The sequence below is a fragment of the Corvus hawaiiensis genome, chromosome 1 (assembly GCF_020740725.1).
Source record: "Corvus hawaiiensis isolate bCorHaw1 chromosome 1, bCorHaw1.pri.cur, whole genome shotgun sequence".
In the NCBI taxonomy this organism is placed as follows: Eukaryota; Metazoa; Chordata; class Aves; order Passeriformes; family Corvidae; genus Corvus; species Corvus hawaiiensis.
In genome coordinates, this window is record NC_063213.1 from 88,710,062 (window position 1) to 88,737,208 (window position 27,147).

Sequence of the window (27,147 nt, forward strand, 5' to 3'; positions counted from 1 at the left end):
TAATCATCCCACTGAAAACAATTACATATGTGTTGAGCTTTTAGGTTGGGAAGGGACATAGTTTTGTTCATGAATGACAACTCTTTAAAAATGGTCTTTTTCTGACTGTGAAGGCAGCAGTCGACCCTCAAATATTCGAGGGGCTGTTGGAAGGTTTTTGTTTTAATGTGTGGAAATGGAGCCATTAACAACTGAGAAAGAGCCAGCATGATGATTCAGAAAGTAGGGAGAGGAAGTGGGGAGGGGATTCTCACTTTCCAGCTTCTGAAGTTTGCTTGCACATACTACTACTATCCAAACTACTAAAAAGGACAAATGGAACCAATGTTTTCTGCATTTTGAACTCATTGCATTTTAGAGAGTGTAAAAGTGATTCGTTATCTTTTGGCAAAAATCATTGCCTTGTGGTGAGGTATGCAGAAGACTCCACCTTTTACCGACATGTACTCGGAATACATTAGTAATAAATAATTTAGTGCTATTCATGTGGCTTATAATGCATACTTGGTAAATATCTTGATTGTTTCACTCGACACTTGTGAATTTCTTATTTTTTTCCCCCTTCTCCTTCTATCTCATATTGTTTCCATTTAAAAAGAGGGGGGGGAAAAAAAAATAAAAATGACAACCCAGCCTAGTGAATATACTTGTGAAGATTTCGGGGGGCATAAAAACCCAGCCCCTCGTAGTGACAGTCTGTGGGTACTTATTTGTGCAATTGTACAGACATTGGTGTGTCAGCCAGGATGCTCTTCCACTCACTGGCATGCAGATGTAACTTTTTTGGGGTGGTTTATAGGGTTTTAGTAGGGAATGAGGCAGTTATTTGTTAAAATCATGTTGACAAACACAGAATGTAATATTGGAATAATCTGCAGAGAAGAAAACATGTACGAATCTCAGCATACTTTATTCTTTTGTATACCGTTGCTTGCGCTAATAATTGGCAAGATTTTGCCTGCCCAGTTTTTGCTTCGGTAATCTGCTGGGATTATTTCTAGTTGGATCAGTAAAGTTTTAATTGTGTTTATAATTAATTTTTTTAATGCAGAGTGAACAGACGTGAATAGTTGCTATCTGTTTACTTATTTTTGTCCACTTCTGTCAAATGATTATTACTTTAGTAAATGTGTCATGATCCAGGAATGCTCTGAATAAAACGCTTCTGCTAAGTAATCAGATGACTTACAAGTGTATTGCAAGAACAGGATGCAGACACATTCTGACTTCACAATAATTTTTTAGATGGAAAGAATGAGGTAAGAAAGAAAAGCCCACTGACTTCCTATGAGGATGAGTGTGTTTGTCTCCAACAGCCTGTCATGTACCAGAATAGGTTGCTAGTGCTGTCGTCCATTTGAAGAGTATTAGCATGTAAAAGACTTCTTTTTAATTATTGATATTATTTCCTGAGTTCCTCTGCTTCCATTATTCAATGGCAATAACATGAGTTTGAACATGACAGTTGGATCTTTGGATAATAATCACCGAAGAACTTCAAAAGGTTATTTGTTTGGATAAGATTTTTTGAGTGACTTTCAGGGAGATTCTTAATTCCTCTCTCCGTGCACATGTGCACTCTCTCACTTCCAAAAGACTTGGCTTTTATACAACGTTTTTTTTAAAGGGTCAGAATTTTTTTTTTCAGTCTCTTGAATCTGCAGTTGAATGGAGAAGCATATCATAGTGAAACAGCAGTCAAACCGTATCTTAACAGCTTTGAAATCAAAGCCTAGAATTATGCTGTCTGATTAATAGCAGGTTAAAAAACACTTTCTTTATTGTGTGTGTGCTGGCTTGCAGATCTTTTTCAGGGAAAACCTGATAGACTCAAGTGCTTGAACTCTGGCAAAAATTTCATCCTTTATGCATTCAACAAGGAACAGTTTGTTTTCCATTGCTGCTGTGGAGCACCTTAAGCTATGAAGCAAATGACTGTGAGGCAATACCCCATTGCAGAAGCATTTTCCACTCCCTAAAATGTATGTGCAATGAAGATGGAAATGCACAGGTTCTGAAATGAAAAAGCAAAAGCCATTTGCAATAGTAATGCACTCTAGAGCAGGTCTGTTGCCATGTGTTTGCTTTTGGTGGCATACTGTAGTCTAGGTATCTTTTGTGGGAGTCAGAGATTCTTTCTTGAGCTCAGGAATTGCTGAATGCTGTTCTCATTAAGCTACTTCTGTTGGAAAACATGGATACGATTATTGGAAATGGTTAGTGGTCCACGAAGAAACCTGAGTGGTATGAGAGGCTGTAACAAAATGTGAAACATGTGTTGTGCATGTGTACTTTGAAAGCAGCATCTGCCTTAGATAGGTTTTCATAATGGTTAGATTGTTACATCAGGCAGAATTAGGAGAGAATTGTTATAGGGTAAGTTGTCAGGTTAGGCTGATGTTAAATGCTGTTCAAGTCTGGAAATAGTTTCAGTGTTACCAGGTTGAGGTTAGTTTTCATCCAACCTTTGCCCTCTTTGGGATAATGGGCTACAGCCCATGGTGTTAATTTAGCTTGATTCAGTAGCTTGTTGTGTTTGCTTTGGTAGTGGTTCTGAAGGATTATGAAAAAAAATGGTTATTCCAAGAGGGGCTTGGTGTCAGGTAAATGTATGCCTGGCTCATCTGATACACACTGGTTCAGAGTTGGCCTTGCTGTGAGTGATTGACTGATACTGCACCTCATAGCAGTGTGAAAAACCAAATATGGGGGGAGCTGGAGGCTGGGGGAGCAGCAAGCCTTCCCATCTAATAACAACTGATTAATAAAAATACAAGGTACCTATACTGTTTGCCAGTATATGATTCTATTTTCCTTTATTTTCTTTGATTTTGTGAAACTTAGGAGGGCAAACCTTATGTAACCTGTAGTATTTTATGTAGTTTCACAAGTTACGTGCAGGCTGCAGCTCTGAACCACTTGCCCTTTACAGCACTCCTCTAAAGCAGGATGAGGAGGGGCATCAGCTGTGCTGTTAGCTTGATGCAGTGGGAAAGGTAAGGTCCATCCTCTAGACCCCCATTCTTACAATCCCTTTGCTGCTGTTGCCAGTTTGAATTGAAACTTCTAGTATTCATTTTCTACCACATCTAGGCCATCTTTCCAGAATCTCAGCTGGGATCTGAGGGAAAGGATACTCATTAGTTTAAATATCCAAACTCCTATGTGCACAAACAAACTATGTAGTTTTCAAAGGTTTTGCATAGTTGTCCTTTCTAGCACAGCAGATTATTTTTCTCTCCAAGTTATCCTCAAGAATTATCCCTGTCTACAGCTGACTGATAACACTAATCCTAATGGATGAAATCCCTGCTTGGGATAGAGTAAAATGAGAGTCATGGGAATATGCTACTTGAAAACTGCTCTGAGGGTAGGATATGATTGCCTAGTATAATCTATTAGTTTATTTAAAAAACCCAAAAAAACAGAGTCACCCTAAGAAGATGTATCACTCTTAGTTGCTGTGTTGCCATGTAAATGTGTGTAGTACTTCATGAAAGATTCAGATCCAAGTTTTCCTTTATCTGGTAATGTTTTTTTATGTCCTTTAAATATTTCAGAAATAGAAGAGTGTACAGACTCTGGCTAAGAGCAGAGCTTAGACACTCATCTACATTGACTGAAAAGATCCAAATTGTTTGTGAGCTAAAATCGTGGCTTCTAACAGCATTCGACTCGGCTTCTGCTTATGATGGCCTTTTGATGATTCAGATGTCTGTTACAGATTTTATTTTTGAGCAATTACAATGACGAATAGTAAGTTTGCTTGTCTGTGCTACTACAGAGAGTTATTAAAACCATTGTAATTTATTTGCTGCTGTGCTGTAAAACTGTAGCTTTTTCCATGATTGTCAAGTATTGTGTAGAAAGCAGAACAGGAGGAAGCCAGAAGGATACAGCATGGCCTTTTGTAGAATTAACACCTTTAGTCTAATGAAGTTTCTTTATTGAATCATTAAGCAATCAGTAAGAAAGTTTGAAAAGGGATTTTCTAGTTTGGTTTTAAATGATAAAATAATGTGTTTTCAGAAGCAGGAGATTGTTTTAAAAAAGGCTAAATTTATTGAATTGAATAATTCAATAATTTATTCAATAGGTTGAATAAGGCATTCGGAAGAATATTAGGAAGTCTGCATAGTTGCTGTCCTGAAAGAAAGAAAACAGTGAAATAGAAAATGTATGTTAATTGATGCATTCTCCTATTTTACAAAGATGAGCTTTGTCAAGGAAATGACTGTGGTCAGTCTTGCCAATGAATCTTAATTGGATATTTACATAAAAATCCCATTTTTGATACCAGCAGGTCTTTAGCATAGGTCTGAGGAAGAAGGATGTCATGTCTTAATAAAACACTCTCTTGAAATTTCCTTTCAAAGTTTCCTTGAAACATGAAGAAGAAAGCTGTCTTTTGGTTTCTTTTAATGTGTGGTTTGTTTGTTTGTTTTGAGCTTAAATTATTATTATTTTATTTATTAATACTTTTTCTCCTCTGTACTCCTAACGACATTCTTGGTATTTTCCTTCTGGTCAAGGGATTGCTTAGCTCAGACAAAAGCTTTACTTCAAAATAAGTAACTGTTTAAGACAGCCAACTGAGGTACTATTTTCAAAATGTCATTTAAATCAAGACTTGGAAATGTATAATTGAGTGAAACGATTTGTAATGTGGTGCATAAACAGTGACAAAATAATGCTTTTATATTCCGTAAGACAGGCACTCAGTGAGCTGTTGGCATGTGTTTACTTACTTTCATTTATTAGAGAAGTTGAATATAGAAGAAGTTTTGTGTCTTGGTAACTCCAAAGACTAGAAGTTAATCTTACAGCAGTAACGATTCTGATCTCAACATAGAACAACTGTGTCAACAGAATATGTGAAATTTGCCTACTCTACTACTGCTAAGTTGTAACTATTAAATTAACTCTATTAACTACTTGGATTTTTTTTTAAATAAATAGTAGCCAGTTGTACTCACTGAAACTTTTTTAAAAAAAGTTGTATCAATAAAAATACAAGCCTTAGTTAAGGGTAGATGACAAACTTTGTTACATGTCCAGGTTTTGTTCTTAATAAATGAATCATGTTTGTTGGAAATACTCTCTTCTGCGGTGTATTTTTGAACCTACTTTGTTTTTAATGCAAATGGCCTGTCTTTCCCATGGCACCCCCCTTCCCTACCCTGGTATCATGACAAGCTTACCTACAGGCATGCTTTTTAATACTATTTGGCCAGTAGTTCATGAGTCTGGGAAATCATGGATGGATTTCAAGTTGCCCTTTTTTTTCAGCATTTATTATTGTAACATACTTTCCAGGAAATTGATATGTGTAGAATCAGGGATGTAGTAATTTTCAGTGGTGATCTTAATTTTGCAAAAGTGCTACTCATATTGCATGATAGGAGTATTCAGCAGGAAATTGCGTAATTTCTAGTATTTTACATGTGACTGGTCTTATTACAATTAGCTGCTGTGTGGTAAATCTAGTTAATATGCCTAAACCCCACAAAATGCCTCTGTAGTGATGATCATGGTGTGGTCTGGGTAGAAAGGGGAGAATGCACCATCATAAGTGAGTCTTCATCTTTGTAAATTCTGGGGCTTGAATCATGTTGATTTTGGTAGACTGGAAAAATTGCCAATGCAACCAGTGGGAGATAAAAATAAAAATTAATGTTTGTATGTGAGACTTTTCTGTGGTATACAGTTGCAACGATGGTGAAGAACAGAACCTGTAGAAGACAGCTTGCTCTAAGTTTTGCTTTAAGTTTTCAGGGGTCTTTGTTAAGGAGGTGAGGTGGAGGAGGAAGTAGCATCACTGTTGAAGCTTGGACAACCACCAAAAATAGGCCCTGTTTATACTGAGAAACATCATGCATTAGATTTTTAGAAAAAGAGGGGAAAACTGTATAAAGTTGTAATGGGCCTGAATCTCTACAGGCCTTAAAATCATTCTCCTTGTGTTCATTTACTCTCTGATGGCTGAGCACTATTTGCTGTCTGTTCTTCCAGCAAATCATCACAGACCTGTAGATTTCAGCAGAGAGCTGGTGAAGCCATTGTACTCCACAGACTGCTGAAACACTAGATACTGCCATGATAATAATGTCCATTATTTGTTACATTAGCAGTTTCTTTTAGTTTAGTTTTTCTTGATGGGAAGAATAGTATGTCTGATTACGTAGACTTACTTTGCTAACTCTGGGTTATTCTTTTACAATTCTGGAAGAAACAACCTTTACTCAATTCTTCAGTTTTCTGATTTTGTTACCTTGGAGGATTTGTATGTCAAGTGTATCAACAAGTCCATCAAGGAAGGGAGATCAAGAGAAACAGTTTCTGTACAGAATCAGATGTTTGGAAGGGTGAGAGGTTAGGTCAAAGATTCCTCACTAATTTGGCAAATTAAATATTCCAGAGGAGTCAGCAGTCCTGTGGGGAGGGGCAGCTGTCAAAAATCTGAGATTTTTGAATATGAGCCCAGGCAAAGACTGTGTCCAGCCAGAACAACAGGAGAAGTTTAGGTGGGCAGAGTCAGTCCTAAACCTGAAGCTGCTCCAGGAAATTTCACAGTCCACACTACAGCCTGCTTTTGTGGGGGCAATAGCATTTGCTGCTTGGCGCTTCAAGTTTTTAAGAGAAGGGAGACACTTTGCCCACTCTGTCCTAATGATGTCCAAGTAGACCTATTAAAGAGAAATTTCAATTAAAGGTTTTTGGCTTTGCTTTTTTTAAAAAAAAAATCTATGTTTAGTGTTTTGGGTTTTTTTGATCTATAGAGAAATGTTGCAGTTCTGAAACTGGAACTAAGTCCTCTATTAGCAGGTACACAGGTGCATGTTAACCACTTCTTTTTCAGGTCCTTACTTTTCTTGGTTTTCCCATATGTTTTCCTTGGGGCAATATTTTTCTGAAAATACCTGTCACTACTTCTGTTACCTTGCTTCCCCTGCAAATCTTTCAGAGAAATAATATAAAACTTTTGGCTTTTTTTTTTTCATGAAAAGAATTAAAAAATATTTTTGTTCTGCAAAATAACTGTGGGCAGGAAAACAATAAGGTAGGGAAGAACTTTTGTTGTTACTAGAAAAATGTTTCAAGTTACAGCCAGTAGAAGATTCTGCTGGATGTCTGTGTGAAGGGTTTAGCCCTGAAGCCTCTCAGCAGAGTTGCAAAGTATATAATTGAGAAAGGTTGTGCTAGTTTGTGCTCTAACTTGCATGTAGAAGTGGGTCTAGGATTCACATGACACAAACTAAGCTGCATTTGATGGTGCTCTAAAAACAGTTTGCCTTCATGCATGTTTTCCCACAATAAATTCACTGAATCACAGAATGGCTGAGGTTGGAAGGGACCTCTGGAGGTCATCTGGGCCACCTAGAGCCACTTGTCCAGGAATTGCATTTTTAGTTTCAGAGAAATGAGGGAGAATATGCTGTTGTACAAGCAGAAAAGACATTTGGCTTTCCTTACCCTCCCACCTTCCATCAGGTGAGCACATTTGGGTGCAGAGGAAAGGTGTTGTCTGCGCCCTCATGTCAGTTTGCAGGTGTAGCACCTAGAAATCAAGAACAGTGCTCTTGTCCAGGTTGAAAAAAATGCAACTAATAGTAACTTGACTGAAAAACAAATGAGGTATGTAGCAGCTAATTAAAATAGGCACTCCATTTAAGACCTATATGGAGCTGAGAGCCAGAGTGAAGAAGGACTCAGTTTTGCCTTTTTGCATGAAAAACACAGCTACCTTTGTGCTTTAAAAACCCATTAGGCTACATGAGCAGATCTGTGAAAGTGTCAACAATCTCTTGTTTAACCTTGGATTTTCTTTTACTGCTTTATTATACATAGCATTAAAGCATTTCTGTGAAAACTAAAATGCGCAGTCATCGCTTGATACTTCTCTAATACAGTTTTCATTGTGGTGGGCTGTCCTGGGCAACTGTCCAGATGCCCACCCAGCTGCCCTCTCACTCTCTCTCCCCAGCAGAAGGGAGGGGAAATAAGGTAAAAAAACTTGTTGATTGAGATAAAGATGGAGAGATCACTTAACCATTACTATCATAGACAAAACAGTCTTGACGAAGAAAATTAATTCATTGCAAATTAAAATGGAAGTGGATTATGAGAAACAAAGACAAAATTTCTAGTATCTTCCCTTCCCTCCTACCCTTTTTTTCTTAGGCTCAATTTGACTTGTTTCTTTCCAGTTCCTCTTCTTCCTCACTACACCTTTACATACTTTTCTTCTCTTTTTAGGAGGGGCAAGAAGCACAGCATAATTCTGAGGACCCAGCTGTCAGTCAGAGTCCATGCCTGCATTGGTAAGTAAAGTTCCACAGGTCTGAAGGAGACCAAATAAAGAGAATTCCAACAAGCAAATCTGGAGTGTATGAATCAGACTTGGCTGTGTTCTAAATTGACGATAATGGCCAATAAATTGATTTTATTATTTTGTTTGTTGCATGCTGAAATTAGGTTGTATTAGCTACACTACCCTTAAAGCATGTTAAACATCCCAAGGAAGTATAGTATTGACAGTGAAGTCAGATGGTTGGGTGATGCTTTGAAGAATCTTCAATTATCTGTCTTGTAACAGCCTTTGTGTGCGCTCAAAAAAGACTGTGTTCTGAATTGGGAATGAGATCTGAAGAATTGTTGGCTGACAGCTAACTACTATATTTTAATAGCATATAAAGTTTATTACTTCACATCTTGCAGATCTTGGTTGCATATTTGTCATTATCACAGTGCCAGTGTCTTAAAAACTCTGGTTAAAACAATGCTGTCACAAGGAAAAGTCTAATGAAAGTCATAAAGTGCGTGTCAGAAGAGCTTTAAGGTTGCATGAATGGAGGCTGATGTTCTGGGATGGCGTTAATATGCTCTCCAGCATTCTACAGAGCAGAACGTTTCACTGAGTGCCAGTGGCAAAGCTAATGCTTATGTCCTGCTGATACTATGAGAGACTTTATGGGAGGCTGGTTTAAAAAAAAAAATTAAATCCTGTGTGTATGTGCCACAGTTGGTTTCAGCTTCTTCATAGTAGATTCAACACTAATAAATTTAACTTGTTGTTGGTCTTGCTTCAGGAGATCATAGCTTGAAATATAGGTATCTTCCTTAAAAGGAGGAGGAGGAAGTCAAAGTTTTGTGTCATTTCTAGTGACATTGCTTTTGGAGGATTCAGCTTTTAAATACAGCTGAATGTTTTCCCCTGCCCCCAGGATATGTTATGAAATGGCATTTCTGAGAATTTCAACTGAGTATAAGCAACCTACAGAATTCCTCAAATACCTCTCATTGAGAACAATCTCTAGGCTGCCTTGTGCAGGAACAGTTTCTCCTCTACTACCATTGACTTGAGGAAGAACAGCAGAGCAAGCCTACGTGTTAAGTGTTACAGAAGGAACAGAGATGATGCAAAGCCTAAACTGATTTTATAAATGTCAGTGAAATTAGGAACAGCTTGGAGAAGATTGTTCTTGTTAGGTCTGGAAGTATATTTGGCAAAACAGACCAGTGCAGGAAGACAAGATTTGATAAGTTTCCCGGATTGAGGTTTTATAAAAAGAATTTTCATGTAATTTTTTTTTCTCCAGAGTGCAGCCATCGAGGAACTGGGGCACATAAGGTTCTGAGCTTCAACGTGTGGTTGCATTGTTGTTATCTGTTTTCATTCAAGCTTACTGTGGGCAATTAGGTGTATTACTGTGCATGTATCTTAATCGTTCCTGTATGAAAGTGTAGTCCCTTGTCAGGTGCTGTTGCTCTCTGGCAGCAGTGATGCATTCAGCAGTGAGTACAGAGGAAGTCAGGCTGCAAAACTTGAGTCCAGATTTCAAACTCCTAGAAAAGAGGTGTGTTTGGATATGGGCTTTTGGCTTGGTTCATTATAGGCAGGAAAGCCAAATGCAAGTTCTGGTTCTAATTTCCATTCCCCCTGCTGAAGTTTAGATTTTTGGGGTAAGTTTTTGTTTCAGCCCATAGCTTGATGTAATGTAGTTTCTTTTCTCTTATTTTCTTTTTTATTTTTGCATATCAGGCTTGTCTTATTTTTTGGTATGGGATAGTTTGAAAGACTCGGGGGATATTCTGTGTTTCTTACTCCTGGTGCTGTTTGTAGAGCTGTGCCTGGCAGTTAAACCTGTCACAGAATAAGAGGGTTATTTCACTGGCACAGTGGGTGTGTGCACATCAGCTGCCTTCTCTTTTGAAATGCAAGCATTAGGTTTAGAGGTTAAAAGATGTGTTACATATTTGGAGTAGAAGTCAGGAGCTAGAGGAATCCGAGATGGTGTTATGTGGAGGAAAACTGTCATGCTTCAGGTATTTTCTTTCAGTCTTCACATTATCCGTGGAAAGCATTGTGGTTAGCAATGTTACTGACTCTGCAAAGTCCCCAACAGGTAGCTAGGGCTGCTTTCTGAGAAGGTGTGGTTTGTTATGTAGTGACCTTTCTGCAGAGCCTCCAGTCATCTTTGTATTCAGCATTCTACTTTGCTCTTAAAAGCTGATAGGTGTAAAGAACTAGCTTTCCTGACATAAACTCTCCCATTTTGAAGTTGCATCAATTCTTTTATCCTTCTTCCTAACTCGCTGTACTTTTAAATTGTGGGAAATAACAAAAGCATTTATGTTCAGATATCCAGATAAAGTTTTCCATCTTTAGTGACTTCAAATCTCTGGAGAATTCATTGGGCTTCAGTGTCAGAGGATGTATTGACTACAGGCCAGTATTTTCTGAGACTTGGGAAGACTTAGCAAGTCCCATGTCAAGTGGGGTAGGGTTTTTTTGGTTTTAAGCAGAGCAGGGAAGGAATATTACTTAATGACTTGAGTGCAGTAGTTGTGGTACTTTCTACCCTGTTAAATACGAGTCCTTCTTAAGTACCTTAATTTAATGCATTAATACTTTCTTTTTTTTTTTTAACTCTTAATGTGAGTTCTTTTCTTATGTTCATTCTAAGGACTTTCAGCATGAGGGAACTATTTTTCTTTTAAATATTACTCTATTTCTTTTCCCATTTTGCTTTCATCCTGATTAAATTATCAGGATTAATTAATAGCTAATACATTTAAGTGGTTTTAATACAAACTTCAATATTTAGAATGTTTCTTTATATCAAAAGAGCATTGCTGAAACCAGTTCTGTTCAGAGAACATAAATAATTGAAAATTATAGATGTATTTTTGTACTTGTTGATGTCCAAAGACCTTAGTGAAGGAATCACAGAATCATAGAATAGTTAAGTTTGGAAGAAACCTTAAAAATCATCTAGTTCTAACCCCCTGCCATGGGCAGTGGTGCCACCCACTAGAACAGGTTGCTCAGGGCCTCATCCAAGCTGGCCTTCAACACTTCAGCAATGAGGCATCTACAGCTTCTCTGGGCAACCTGTTCCAGTGCCTCACCACCCCCACAGTAAAGAATTTCCTCCTAAAATCTAATTTAAATCTGCCCTCTCTCAGTTTAAAACCATTGCCACTTGTCCTATCACTAGCTGCCCATATAAAAAATTGCTCTTCTTCTTTTCTAAAAGCCCCCTTTGATTACTGTAAGGTCTCCTTGAAGCCTTGTCTTCTCCAGGCTGAACAGCCCCAACTCTCTCAGTCTTCACAGAAGAGGTAACCAGAGGGCTGGAGCATCTTCATGCCCTCTAGACCTGTTCTGCCAGGTCCATGTCCTTCCTGTGAGTGCAGCACTCCAGGGTGGGTCTCACAAGGGCAGAGCAGAGGGGCAGAATCCACTCCCTCACCCTTCTGGCCACACATTTGATGCAGCCCAGAACATGGCTGGCCTTCCAGGCTCTGAGTGCTCCTTAAATCAGATAGTGTCTACTGTAGGGTTTTTCCCACAAGCTTTCAAATTTGACCTTTTATTCAAATCACATTTATTATGAGTTACTACCCTTGTGGGAAAAGTCTTTTTAGTATTTTTGGCAGCCATATGATTTTGTATTTAGTTGTGTCTTAACATTATTTTAGTTTGTATATATTTAACAATTACAGGGCTCAGCTGAAGCCATGATAATGTCTAATGTAAATGAGAATGTAACTATAGTGTTGTTCAGAGGGGTAAGAACCCTTAAAAACAGGCAGAGAAATATTCTCGGCACTCTGGGTTCCTAGAAGAGTGAACACCAACTGTCAAAAGTGTCAAGAGTGTCAAAAGTTTTAGCCCCTGAAACTAAAAAGAAGGTTTTAGTCAGAGCAACATTATGACAGTGAAATTTTGAAGATCTTTACCAGCTCCAGTTTTCCTGCAGAAGGACTTGGTTTAACCATTAGGTCCTTGGTTGGCCAGCTCTGTTTGTGGCTCCTGCTTCATTTGTTTGTGCATTGCTTCATAGTTTTTTTCTCAAAATCTGATGTGATCTCTGAAAAAAAAAGAAAAGGCACCATTTGCTCTTACATATCTGGGTGCTGTATTTAGCCTAAGTGAGCCCCATGTCCTCTTCTAAAATGCTTATGCCTGTGATGTTAAATCAGGAGTGTTGCAATCAATGCTGAGAATGATGTTTGGACAGAGATCCATGACAATGACTTAGAAAGATTCTGCCAAAAGAAGTTTGATATAAGCTTCAGTTGTTAATAGAGTGTAATACAAGAAGAATGCAAATAACAAAAGTTGATGTGATTCTGAGTGCATGTATTGACCTGGGATTACTTGGAGTACTGTGGCTTGTAAGGCCAGCAAATCTTGCAAGGAGTATTTTAAATTTTACTACCTTTTTATGTCAGCTTATTATTAAAAAAACCCCAAAATCCCCAAACCAAATAAACCAACAAAACCAACCAAAGCACACCCCCAGGACCCCCAGTTGGTTATTTAAAATGCTTTTGCGCTATAAAATTACTTTTTTTTGTATGGTTATATCTCTCTCCTATATTTGTGCAGTCTTTCTTTCATCTGTCAGTAGATTAAAAATAATTTGCATAGATGTTTGTGTATATTACATTTCATAGCTTGATCCAGTGAGGGCCCTAAACAGAGTGCAAGTGTATTATTGCAAGAGTCTTGCTAAATGTATAATATAGCTTCAGTATTAGTTGTTATAACCATTTTATAATCTAGTTCTGTTGGCTCTTGCACATGAGCAGATGCAAAGTTACCTCTGCAGTGGATTATTCCCAACTCTGGGACACAAGGGCTGCCGTGCCGCACAGCGGCTCTTTCTAGCCCCTATTATCAGGGCATCTGTGTTAGCCAGCAGTGTTAGCACCAATAACCCAGCCTTTCCACAGAGCTCTTGGGATTATCTTTTTGATATCCCCTTGTCTTGATATCATTTACGAAATGTAGCCATAAATATCTTCTTGAGCCTGTATTGTTCTGGGATACCTGAGGGAAGCTGTAAGCTGGTTGTAACCATGGGGCTAGTAGAAGCCAGCTGTTTTTATTTGTCCTGTAATAGCTGAACTATGCAGCTAGTCCTTTTTTCCATGTATGGTTTTCCCTTCTGTTATCCATTATGTGGACTTGTTGCATGTGTTAGAGCAGATATGATTAGATTCTGCAACTATTTCTGCATCTATTGAACCTTCTGGTAGGACTTGCACCTCAAGCATGTGGAGGGACAAGTTCCTCCCAAGTGGAATCACAGTGCTTTCACAAAGACAAAACCCTGTGTTGAGTCTGTTACTGTACCTGGCCCTTTGTTGCAGAGAACTTGAGATACATGGACTGAAGGGGGGAAAAACGTGGTTTTTCTTCTTAAGAGTGTAGCATCGAGGTGTTGAAAAGTCAGTGCTGTTATGGTTAAAGAAATGTGAAACCATGTTGCATTTCATTCTTCGAGAGTAAAGTTAAACTTGTGCCTACAGCCCATGTTCTTGGTACTGTCTCACTTGAGATGCTTCTCCCTGCAAGTATCATTACCCCATTTCATTCTGGCACGTGTGCATTTGCTGTGTGCTGAGTGCTTGAGTTGGTTTTTCATGGCCGTGGACAATGTGAAGTTCCTCTAGTTCATGCTGTAGAACCTTGTAGCTTTGTTTTGTTCTTTTAAAGGAAATAACTGATGGATTTTAAAATAAACAGCTTTCTTTTGATAAGAGAGTTTCTGAACACACTAAGAAAAGGAGTCTTATTAAAAATCTTCCCTAAAGGAAGCTTAACTGTGGGACTGTGAGCTCTTCATTTGGGCAAGTAGTGATACATTCCAGAGAAAGAGAGGAACTTCGGGTTGTTTGAAGGACATTTTACAGTTTTATGTTCAGTGCTAGGCATTCCTAATAGAAAACATTTTCAGTTTGAGAGAGGGAACATGTGGAGAGCATTAGCAGTTTAGTAAAACGTGCAACCAATTTGGATTTAATTTAAAGGGAACAAAAGAGGTGCCTTGAGAATTTGTCGGAAGCGCTGTGGTTTTGCCTTCTTTGCACTGATGGTAAAAGGAGAGAGAGAGAGGTGAGTTGAAATTGCTTTATCGAATATCTTCTTAGCATAATTGGGACCAAAAAGACTGTGATTAATGGATTTAACGGTGCTACACAGGGATCTTGCATGCATTATGGATTTGTAATCGTGATATGCTTCCTATGACTCTTGCTGTAACTTCGTAAAAGTCCTGACTTAAATGAAGATAATAAACAACGTGCTTATTAGATGTAAACTGACATCACACAAATTGAAGAAACCTGAGAAGGAATGCCAGAACTCGGGGGGAGTTTTTTAAGGGTTAGGCTTTTTTTAATAGAATAATTTAAGTTCTAGTTAAGACAGTGCACACAGTACTTACTAGGGCCTGCATCCAGATGTGATTGGAAATATCTGGTTCAGCTCTCTTTGAGTGAAATGTGAAATAGCTGCAAAGGCTGTGATAAAAATACCTTTTTCAGCTTTTAAGATTATTTAAATTTTCTTTCCTGAGAATGTGGAACACAGATGCTCTTAAGTAAAATCCCCTGGTTCCCAGATCAGATTACTTTGTGAAAAATCTATCCATATAAATAACTTGTGGTTTTGCTTTAAAAATGTACACCTCTTTAAATTGAAATGTTAGATTTCTGTTGTACTCCTTGTGCATGTGTTTAGTCAGCCTCCTTTGTGGGGATGAACCACGGTACTTTCCCATAACCTGTGATTTACCTTCTGTTATCTCACTGAGAAAGAAATGGCCAGTCCTGTAGGATCTCAGAAGTTGTTTGAGACAAAGGTAGATTTCCAAGGCTTGTCCCTGAATTTTTAATTTAAAGTGTGGTACTTAAAGTAGACTTTGTAGCAAGAGGAACCAAGAGTCTGTAGAGCAGGTAAAGCCTCCATTAGCAGTGGCATTTTCACATTAAAGTGGTAGATTCTTGCATTAGATGGGCATGTTCCAGATTTGGAAGGACATCTGTGGGGCATATTAGTGGGATGCTTTTCTTGTCTTGGGAAGCATTGTTTTCAAATGTGAAAGCTTGGCTGACTCAACTCACACTGGGAAGAGCTGCAGAAATCAAGTGAAATGTATTTGAATTGGGTATCCTCTTTCTGACCTTTTTTTTTCCTTACAACTTTCCTCTTTTTTTTTTTTTTTTTTTTTGCCACATGTAAAAATCTGCAAGGAAGATGGAATCTACTTTTGACTCTGAATACACAGCGAGATTTAAAACAAGTCTTATTTCTAAACAAAACAGAAACAACAACAAAAATTCCTCAATCATCTTCAATGGCACCATAAAGGAAACCATCTCCTCATAAAGCCAGGGAGGAAAATTAGTATGATACTTTGCTTCCCATGCCCCAACAGAAGTCCATTTATATGTTTCTTTCAGGCTTTTTTTCCTGAAGTAATTATAAAGTACCATATTATTGATTCATGGATTTTTTTTAAGTGCATTTTTTTCCTGCAATCTAAAAACATCTTTTTGAAGATTAAAAAAAAATCTGTTAAAAAAATGAAACAGTTTATAGATGCTTCTAATGGACTCCTCAGAAAATAACTGATAACAACAGTTGTATCTACATCAATGAGGTCAGTGCTGTTGATAGCACATCAGTAGTTGTTGACAGTTTTCATATAGTTTCCCTTTTTAGCCATTTGCACTTCGCACATATTTTATAGATATTAGTATTGACAGACAAAGCAGTTCTTCCTCTTATGATCAGTGTTCAGAGTGTTGAACTCATTTTGCTGTAGACTGAAGTACAGCATGTTCAAGTCCTTAATTAGGGGAAAAAAAGTTAAGTTCATATTAAGTATCTTCAAATAAATTAGCATTACACTTGGAAAAGAACAGAATAATTTGTTTCCTGCCTCCATGTAAACCTGCTTTATACAGAAGATACAAACCACACAAGTGAATTGGATTTGAATTAGTTCTCTTGAAGCAGTCCAACACTCTGTCATGTTTTAAGCTTTACCCTTCAGAACTTAAAACACTAAAACAAAGTTAAGGACCTAAACTGTGGAAGAGAAATTAGAAGCTGTTACTTAAAAGCTGTGGGTTTGGAGTAAGAAGTGTGGAGGAAGGTATTTCTACATGATGTTGTTCTCAGCCCAGCCTCTGATTTAGCTTTGTTTGTAAGGAAGGCAGAGGGTTGCCAATTTTGCAGAAGTGGAATTAGGCTAAATATAGTCCTGTCCCCTCTGAGATGTTCTAAGATGCATGGCCTGTACATGTAGTGTAATAAAAGGGAAGAAGGGGTGTTAGTTCATAAGACAGGGAATCATGCTAGTATGGAAAGGAAGCTTCCCTTCTCTTCAAAATTAATCATTACATGTAAGCTTTTGATACCTTATGATGGTTTATTTCGTATTAGCTTAAAAAAGAAAATGTGTGTCATTGAAAAGCAAGGTCAGGAGATGCATGTTTGAACATTGTCAGACTGATTATCTTTAAAAATGGTGTAAGCAAAATGTGCAAACTCGTGGTAGTGATGCTTCAAACAAATGCCACTTGCCATCTTTTTGTGAACTTGCTGCTAGTCCGGCTATATGGGTATCATATTTCAGGCCAGGGCTATGTTGTTTCAGTCCTTGTACTTACTGAAGGCAAGGTTTTGTTACCATTGGAAGATCTCACTGTGGAAGATCATATAAAATACATGTGGTTTCATAATGCTGTTTGACTGATTTTTCATATGACTTAATAACTTTTTTCCCCACAATGATATGTAATGATAAATGCACTATCTCATAATTCAGCAGTAAAGAAATAGTTGCTCTCTGTTGCTGATTTTCATTATGGCATTCAAATAGTGTGTACTGTTCTTTCCTTGCCTTCAGCTATTCTATTCCTCTTTCATTTATATTCTTTTCATCTTTTTCATGTGCAGCTGCTTTTATTTCTGTAGAAATTACGATGATTTAATTTGTAAATTGTGTACTTCTCAATTTATTTCTTTCATGAAAGAAATACTTCAAAGACTGAAGAGCTTTATTTAAATAGGTGGCAGAGCACCCTGATGTAATATATGTTGCTTTCTCTAAGACTGTCAAGTGAGATATACACAAAATGGACCCAGTTTCAAGAACAAAGTGTTTACTATCATGCAAAATATTGTGACAGTACCTCTGGAAGCATTTAGATGAAATTCTCATCTTGGGCTCAGAACATGCCATGGTCAGATGTGGTCATGAGTGGTGGAAGAACCACCACTCATTTTCATTATGCTTTTGTACTTATCTGAGCTTGATGAAATTGAGGAAATCATGATATCTCTGTCTGAAAAGGTGAAGAGATGGCAATATTTAATTGGAAATATTATGTAATGCGAAAAACTTGCTTTATTTCACAACTCTTTGTGTCTTCAAGTGTTTTTAATTATGAGCTGTCCTTTTCTGGGTGTGGGGGTTTTGTTTGGAGGGGAGGGGAAGAGTTTGTTTGGTTTTGGTGTTATTTTTTGGTTGGCTGGTTGGTTGGTTTTCTTGTGGTTTTTATGTGCAGCATCTGTGTTTTAGTCATGATAACAGCTTCTTTAAGGTTTTCTTTTCTTGCTTATGACTCAACAAGGCACATAAAAATTTAGGCTACGAAGAGGTAAAGTTACAGCCTCTTTATTTAGAACCCCAGCAGTTACTGTGGCTGAGCAGCGTGCTATTGTAAGATGTAGGATGTCATAAGCTATGTCAATTCATATTTAGCAGTTTGAGATAAGTCTGGTATGTATGAAGTTATGTATCAGGTTTCTTTTAACCTTTCAGGCATTAAATATTTAGATCTGGTCTTACTATTAAAACATGAAGAGGAGTATGTTGGTAAACTCTTTGCTTAAAAAAAGGCCCTGCTTCTGCAGGTTTATTTCTCCCTGTGGCTGTCCACAAGGTTTACACGTCAGCTTTAAGGGCCAGTTATAACTTCGGAATGCCTAAAACTGGCGTATCAAGTGAACTTGTTTCTGTGCTGGGGAATGAAATATAAATGTTGGTTGTCTTTCCTTACTTCTTCCCATAATCCTAAATTTAGGTTCAGAGGACACTTAAAAGCCTATTAAGAATCCAATGCCTCTGGAGACATTTGCTTTCTTTTTGACTTTGTGTGACATAGGGACAGCTGAGAGCGTGGAAAGTTTCCCATCAGGTTGGGCACAGGAGGAGGCCTGGTACTGATCTCACCTGTGCCCAGGGGTTGGGGTTTTCCTCAGCCCTTGTAGCAGGAGAGCTTATTCTGCAGTGTATGGGGGCTGCATGAGCTGTTGTGGGCGGGGAGGATGGTGATGATGCCGGCAAGATGGCAGCCAGCTGTGACTGCCTTTCTGCTTCTTGCTGCTCAGAGCATGCATGAGTGGTTCCTTGTAACTGCAGCAGAAATACATCAGGAGGCTTCCTTACCTTTTTTTCCCCCATGCTGTTATGCTGAAATGCTTGGTGCTGTGCTTAGGAAAAACTTGCTGTAGGAAACGTGGGTGTGTTTGCATGAAAGGTCTAGCACCATAAGTAACTAACCAGAAAACCTTTATTAAAACCCTCACAAGGGAGTTCTGCCATGTTATTCTCTTCAACAACAGTGTATTACAACTTACTAATTTTTATTAATACCAATATGTTAAAATTCACAGTATATTAAAAGTACTTGAGAACCAGAAAGAGTGGGTGAGCAAATAAAATCCATCCTATATATTTGCTGGGATAGCCAGGTACTACTGCAGTATTCTCAGGGGTGGTGTAACCTGGGAAAAGGAAGCTACAAGGATACTCTGAACAGCTTCTTAAAGCCCTGGGTGTGAGCATGTGCTGTGCTTTTGACACAAGGTGAGAAAAAGTAATGAGTAACAAGCAGCTATAGCTACCCGAGACAACACACTCTGGGGCACTCTGGTAGCAGTGATGGGGCCTCCTGGATTTTCATCCTGAGATTAGCGGTCTGCACATTGCTGTCACCGTGGTCTTCCTGTTTTATATTGTGTGTGGTCTTCTCTTCTGTACAGTGCGTGTTTCAGGCTGACATTCAGTCATTTGCAGATCTCTACTAGGACTTTGGGAGGAGTTTTTCTAACCCAACAGCTGTGAGATTGGTTCTTTTTGTTTTAAAGCCACTAAAATGCATATAATTTGGTACCAACTAGCAGGACCTAAAGGACCATCTGTGAGTTGACAGTACCTGTTTGACTAGCTGCCTGTTACCTTGGGATGCTGGGTACTGTTTCCAGCTGGCCCCTGGGGATGCTTGTTGGGAAGGCAGGAAGTGGGAGCAATTCAAATACAGAAATGCCCAAACAGTTTCTAAATTTCTCAGTAGGAAAAGACAAGACAAAAAGCTAAACAGAAAAACAGCAGGTGCTATGCAGAAAAAGTATTTTTGCAATTGTATCTGTTTTGTGAAGACTGAGAACCCCTAGTCTTACTCTGAAAAAAAAAAAACAAAAACCCACAAAAAATGATCACCCAGGCCTCAAGAGAGCCCTCCAATGCAAAAAAACTCTCCAAATGCAACAAGAAAACAGAATGGATTTAGTTCTTCCCTCATTTCTTTGTGGCAGGAAAGCAGTAGGACCCTTGCAAGCCTTTTTTCAGCTGCCAGGTTGCTTCAAGTCATTGGGTAGAGTTATTCTTTCACATATTGCTTGAATTGCTTTTAACTATGTAGGAAACAAGTGTTTCTAGGGGAAGGTTTACTGCTGTACCACTGCCAGGGGTGCTCTTGTTGTCAGCCTCCCGGTGACACCCAGCACGCTGCTGCTCGGCCACTGCAGCAGCCACTGGGCCTCCTCTGTCCTGGGGAGCAGAGCCAGCCTAGAGGGCACATTGGAGCACCTCAGTTATGTTCCTGCCCTAAATTGCTCTTGCTCCATTGACCGTAAAGGGAACAGATTAGGGAGAGGAGTTGCCTGATTGAGAGGTACGCATACAGTGCATTGTCCATTTCTGGTTTCTGTCTTCAGAGTCCTGGTACTCATTATCAAATAACAGCAGCTTTTTATTGAAGTTTGGTTCCTTGCCAAGCTCTGAACATAGTTGCACTGATTTCTTTTTCCTAGTTCCTGTCAGGATCTAATACATAATTTGTATATGTAAATTTACTTGCTGGAATAACTCCTGAAGTTTTGCTGTAAAGAAGTTTGTTAAGAACAAGTAAGGTTCAGGGGTTCAGGCTGTGAGTTACTTCCATTGGCTCTAAGGCCCATCCTATGGAAGCAAATGGAGATGGAGTCTGCTCTGCACATGTACTGAAGGCTTTGCTAAGACTGAGACAGAAACTATCAGCATTGGAGCACAAGACTTTCTGGGCAAACCCTTGCCCCAAAAGGTGGTTTGGGGTGAGAGTTGGTCCATTCTGCCCTTATGAAACACCAGTCTTTCACTCAAATGAGATGGTGCTTTTTGGTAACTTGTACCAGCCAGTTTCCTGGGGATCAGAAGTGTAGGTACATGCCTTCCCAGGAGAACAAGAAAGTTAAAGAGTTTTGCTTTGGTCTTCCTGACATGACTGCCCTCAGAGGAAGCAAAGAGCTTCCCGTGTTGCAGAGCCTGCCACGTTATGTGCCAAGCTGCGAACACAGAAGAGGAGGGTTTCTTTTCACTTTGTGTCTCTCCCATTGCTGCCAAAGAGTTTCTTTCTGGCATTGCCTGCTCCTCTTCTGAGCCTGATGCCTTGCAGCTGGCAGCTTCCGGAGGCGGCTGCCGCGTCCCTGTGCCACCCGCTGACGGACGGGTCGGTGTCAGGCGGTCAGGCAGCCCTGGTGCCGTGCACACAGCCTGCTGCCTGTCCCTGCCTTTGAGGGTCGAGTCAGCTGGACTTTGGCATCCAGCACCCAGCTGGAAAGATCTTTCCTGCTTTTTGTAAGAATAATAAGGAAAAGGAGGAGAGAGTCACTTTGTGGGCTGTAGCTGTTCCTGCCTTTTCCCCACCAAGAAAACAAGGGATCTGTTTTCAGGGCAGCTGAATGTCCTGGCCATCTAAATAAGATACCTTATCAGAGGTGGCTGTGGCACATGTCAGCATTCACCCCTTTTACCCTGTCTTGTTGGTAGATAGTGAAATTGTGACTTACACCTGTCAATTCTGCCTTCTTGATACGACAGCCAGCATTACAGAGACCCAACTATGTCTCGGTGACCTCTTCATATCTGTCTGTATTGCTGCTGTTTACGTGCTTGCATATGCACAACAACATTGCTTTTAATTTTTCTTTTTTTCTTACCTCATTGATAGCACATGAAATGTATTACAACCTTAGTACTTCTTATCGGAGTTAGCTTGTTTTCTTCAGGAAGAAAAACAGTAGCACAGTTTGGACGAAGAACCAAAATTCCTATCTGCCCACCCTTTCTTTTCATGAATACTTTAAGGTTAAGTAACATCAGAATTATGCAGGGCACCTCTTGTATTTACTTTTATCAACCTGTCATTTCAGAATAAAAGTAGCTGTTGTGGGTGGCACATTTGCTTGCAGATGTGTGTTTGTCATTTTGAGCACCATACCCGATTTGGAAGTTGAGTGTTTTAGTGTTAACAAGGAAGTTTCTTGGCCAATTTAAATTGGTGTGGATCCTCACCTTCAGCATTCACCCCTGCCTTTGTCTGTCCAAAGCAGTGGCCTGAGCAGCCATGTCCATCTCCTTCTGTTGGTCTAGTGCTTTTTCAGTAATCCCATGATGCTCCTGGGGCAGTGGGAAGTGTGTGTGCAACTGAGAACTTGGTATCTTCTCCTGAACCTGAGGCTCCCAAAGCGCTGCCTCATGCCTGACAAAGCAGGCAGCTTGCTTGTGGCTTTCAGGCGTTTTAATGAGCCTGAACAAAACACACGCTGGGGAGCAAGGTGATGTTCATGTTCTGTGGGTTTCTCACGTGTGCCTCAAGTGACTGGATTCGTTTTTTCCCTTATGAGGTAATTAGGATTATGTTTCTCAGGCTCACTTCTTTGACAGTCTTGGTCAAATATAAGGAGATTAAATTTCTTGGAAAAATGGGTTTTTCCGAGAATGGGTATTTCTTTTCCATTTTGACTCGTAAGACTTTCATTAAAGACCTGTTAGTGAATAGCCCAGTTTTCTCAATCTTATGTTTATTGTTCCATGTTCTCTTGATTTTCGTAGCTGCCTGGTACTTTGGTTGCTCTGAGCAGCATGGTTAGGAAGGCCATATTGTGCTGCTTACGTTCACAGAAAATGAACGAACACCTCTGGACAGCTGCAAAACAAATGCTGGTTAGAGAACACTTGGTTCTCTGCTTTCAGCTCTGGAAAATTCCAGCCTGGATTTTTTTTTTTTAAGGTGTTGCCTTTCTTAAAGTGTACTTTCTTTCTGATCATCTCCTGAAACCTGAATACTGTTCCCTTTTGCAGCTGAATCACATGTGCAGTAGGAAAAATTTTAGTGTCTCTTGCCTGGGGGCAACTGTGCAGGTAGAAAACAGAGAATCTAGCGGAAGGATCTGTGGGAGTGTTCCTTGCTAGCAAGTGAGTAAAAGCATAAAAATTAATTCTGTTTTCTAAAAGGAAACCACTTTCTAATCCTCAGGAACCAAGTAGAAAGAATAATACTATACCCACCCCTTGCAGCGTGGGTTTACGCATTTGGAAAACTAAGCAGGTAATAATGTAGTGGTAAATAACTCCAGCATCCTCAGGAAGAAGTTATTTGTTAGAAAGTTGTGAATACATGGTCTTGCTGTTGTGCTTTGATGAAATAAAATAGACTTGCAAGCACATGCAGTGTACAGGTATAGTGCAAGTAAGTGCAGAACTGATTTATGTTATCCTGAATGATCGAAAGGAACTATAAAGGTGATTGCTTTATTTTGTACAGGATAATTTTTCAGAAATTAATTAGGTTATTCCCAACGGATAACTTCTGTTTGATTTTCATCTTCCCTCTTAAAAAGAGTGGGTAAGTGTAAAGTGATTCACAAATGGGCTGTGGAACAAAATGGCCTTTGCTGGATCAGATCAAAGGTTCATCTAGTCTAGTTCCCCAATCCTTCTGCTTCTCTTTGCAACAGCTAGTTTGAGTTGCTGAAGTGAAGAATATATGGAAGAGTGGCACTTGGTTACCAGTGTGTTCTCCATCCTCTGGAAGTTTTGTGCTTCAGGGACTCAAAGGTGGTGTCTTCAAGGTGGTGTCTTCACAGTTTGTCATCCACTGTAGCTTTGCCTTCTGGGAACCTGCCCAGCTATGTTTGAGACATCCTTCAAACTTTCAGTGTATAGAAAGTATCACAAGCATGAGTTCAAACAGTTCAACTGCATCTGGGTGAGGGAGAGGCTCTTTTTTTTGTTTGTGTTTTTTTGGACTTGAAACTTTAATTCTATTCCATGTCGCTGCATTAGAAAAGGAATTCCCTGTTCGCCTTCAGCCTTCTTCTGAAAGCTCAGTAGCCATCTCTTTTAGTTACCCTCCCACACTCTCATCACATCACCTCTTTAAGGGGTGGAAATCCCCATAAAGGATGCAAAATGCCTATAAAGTATTTAGGAATGGCCTAGGTGGCCAGTGCAATGGCCTCCAGTGCAAACTGGACTGTCTTCGCTGTGTTATGCTTCCTTAAAATATTTCAACAGTTATCTGCTGTCACAAGGTTGATCAATGGGAAAAGTGAAAGAGCTAGAGCATTATTTATAGTGTTCAAGACTCAGGGTCTCACATGTACGTACTATTGAAAATGTGCGTACACAGTTTCTTTATACAGTATTTTAATGATGCTTTCTTCTTTGTGTTGTATTCCTTTTAAAATAATTGCAAGGGTCATTTTTCTCTGAAGCAGCTAAAAAGCAGCTTTGCTACAGAACTGTATCATCTGAGCAGTTTCTCAAAAAATTCAATCCAAGGCCATCATTATATGGAGGGTTTGTGGAATTTTAAAATCCCACTGAAATACCCACAAAACCCCCAACCAAACAACCCAAAACCGAAAAAACCCACACCAAATATGTAACACTGCTCCTGCATGGAATTTCATCTGTCTCTTCTATTACCCAGTAACTGCTAGGTGTTCCTTTGTCATTTCTTCACAGCTGAAACTCTTACCTCCTTTGTTCATTCCACTCAAACATTTCTCCCTTTCCATGTAATGTTTTTGTTTACATTCTTTATGATTGTGATGATCAGCACTGGGCCTGTTCATCAGATCAGTTCGCTAGACCCTGAATTAAATTTTTTTCAGTATAAATTGGATATAATTTTAACGCTGGACTTTCTGAGGAGTTAATGAAGGTCTGAGTTTGCCCTAGTACATCTCTTCTGGTGTGAAAATGAAATCAGTGTACCCTGATGCGTGTTCAGGTGTATTGAAGGAGCCAGAACTAACCCTTGTGTTCATTGTTCCAGGATGGGCTTGTCCTAACTTGAATGTGATTAGTCACCACACATCTGTTTTTCATTCTAATCAAAATGTAACTAATACCTCTTTTTGCTTGCTCATCACTGATTTTTCATGAATCCATAATAGACACAAGAAAAAAGTTTGCTGTGTTTGGCTGAAATTTGAGATAATTTGAGTAAAATTACTTGAATATCACCAGTAAATTTCAATTAATGTTATTTAGTAAGAATAATGACTATAATTTGACAGAAAACAGGACTTTGCTTTATGAGCTCATTACCTTATCAGAAATAACACCACTCCTCTATCACAGCAGTTTCCCCTCTACTTGTTGAACTGCCAAAGATACAGTGCTCGTAGGGGTGTTTTTCTCTTCTCCCCCGTGATGGTATTTCATAAGGCTTGAATGTAAGAATTTTCTGCAGACGTTTGCTGAGGAAGTTTTCCTGTTTGGAAAGGTCCAGCAATTAATTGAGGCTGTTGTTAACTTTTAGTAATTAGGGTTTAAGAAGGGTCAGTGTGGTGTCCCAACCACTAATGCCAAGCCTTGTGTGCACGTGGGAAGCAAAATGAAATACAGTAATAGCTTTCTACCTCCTGGTCAGTTTGGTGATTTGTGGGAGCTGGAGGACCCTGTGTGTGTTGAGGATCAGCTAAGTTCAGGCTGTGGTTTCCAAGGGGGACTTGCTGAGTGCTGCATCCTGCCCCTCCACCACATTTTGCCATCCTCTCAGTCACATAGGTGCTTCTGCTAGACTCCTTGCTGGATCACCAGAATTTAGTGGGATTACTGGGAGTAATCACAGTCTGTGTCCTGGCACAGGAGAGGGATGCACTCCAAGCACAGAGTGCTAAAAGATGTTTTATACATTCCTCAATTTTAAACACAAAAGATGAGCATCCTGTTAAAAAAAAAAAAAAAGTTTTTCAGATAGGTGCTAAATTTCAGAGGATTAAGAAAAAGCAATCTTCATCACCTTTGGAAACTGGGAATGTATCATCCAAACCAGTAAAAATGTTCTGTTGAGGAAACTTGTTCCTTGTCCTGCTTTATATCTAACATGTTTTAAATCTCCTGATCTCCTTGTCCTCCTGTTAGATCTACTCTCTGAACAGATTTTTCCCATTTTCAGCCAGAAACAGTTGCATTAATTTCTGCTGAAGCTCTGGGAGCTTAGCTTGTCTTGAAATCAGTCCCTTTATTTGTCAAAATTCATACTTAAAAGATTTGCTTTTTTTTCCCCCCTTTCTGCTTTGCAGTGTCTTAGAGCTGTGCACTTCAGTTACTGGTGTAACTTGTTCACCAATGACTTCAGTTTATTACTTGGTTGCCCAGTGATTGTGAATTCCCATTTGATATGGGTTGAAAATCCTAAAGCTGCACAGTCTGTTTGCATGTGTAAAGCTTGCCTGCAGTGGCAAAGAATGAGGGTGCTGAGGGCCACTCCTGGTGAGCTGGGAGGGCAGCCTGAGACACCCCATGTACAGAGGAGATCAGTTTACCATGGCAACTCCCAAAAAGTCTCTGCAAATCTGCTACTTAGATCAGAAATATAGAGTGACTCGTGAGGTATAAGCATTGATTTCCACGAGGAAAAAAAGAATCCTCTGCAGCTTTAGTTTTTATGCACAAGGGTGTTTATGGATGTTAATTTGAAAATTTGTGCATGCTTTCAAAACCGTATGCTATAAAGAATGTGCTCTGGGAAATCAGTGCTGTTTTGCACTGTTCTGTATTAAAGTTGGTTTACTACATCACATCTAGTAAAAATCACTTTAGACAAGTATTTATTTTCTGCTAGTCTCTATGAAAGGATTTAAGACTGGCAAGGGCATCCTCTGAGAGCAGTCCTCTGCTATCCTGCATTACATAATCTCCTCTATAAAATTCCTACTTAATATACATGAACATTGCAACGACCACTCCTTTTGCTTTCAGTTGCATCTACAAATTTCTAAGTTCACCCTGTAAATCCTGGATAAAATTAAATTTCTGCTAGGCCTGCAGCCCAAGATTTAATTACTGCTGACCTGACTTGGCATCCTAAGTTAGGGAACAGCTGAGTGTGCTGAATCAGATCTTCAGCCTGTGCAAACTAATTCTTTTGTAAGTCAGCTGAGAAGCTGGTACAGCCTGTATGTCATTTCTGTCATGTATAGATGTGAAATACTTATGCTGACCTTTGTTGTTGCTCTGTAGATTTTGGGTTCAAAGCAGCAAGGAGCTTCCAAGGTGGAATCTGAGAGTGGAATAAAATGAAGGTAAACACAGTTGGGGTAGAGATCAACAGTCAAAGATTAATTAAAGGCTCATGCTCAAATATCAGATTGAATATTTCTGTTCAGCAGCAGTTCTCCTTTAGGGATTCTGCAGAATTAGTTTTATGCTGAGTATATTTTCATTGCGTTGATTCTAATCAACAGAGTGTTGTATGTGGCATGTGTTCATTGAATATTGA

General features: G+C 39.2%; 1 protein-coding gene across 14 annotated transcripts in view; it reads left to right on the forward strand.

Annotated features, from left to right (window-relative positions):
• FHOD3 (formin homology 2 domain containing 3) overlaps nt 1–27,147 on the forward strand; it is a 377,929-nt gene that overhangs the window by 49,821 nt on the left and 300,961 nt on the right. For all 14 annotated transcript variants that reach the window (XM_048312850.1, XM_048312857.1, XM_048312923.1 and 11 more), the window contains exon 3: nt 8,257–8,321. In XM_048312850.1, coding sequence (XP_048168807.1) covers nt 8,257–8,321 — 65 coding nt within the window. The remainder of the gene's footprint in view (nt 1–8,256; nt 8,322–27,147) is intronic.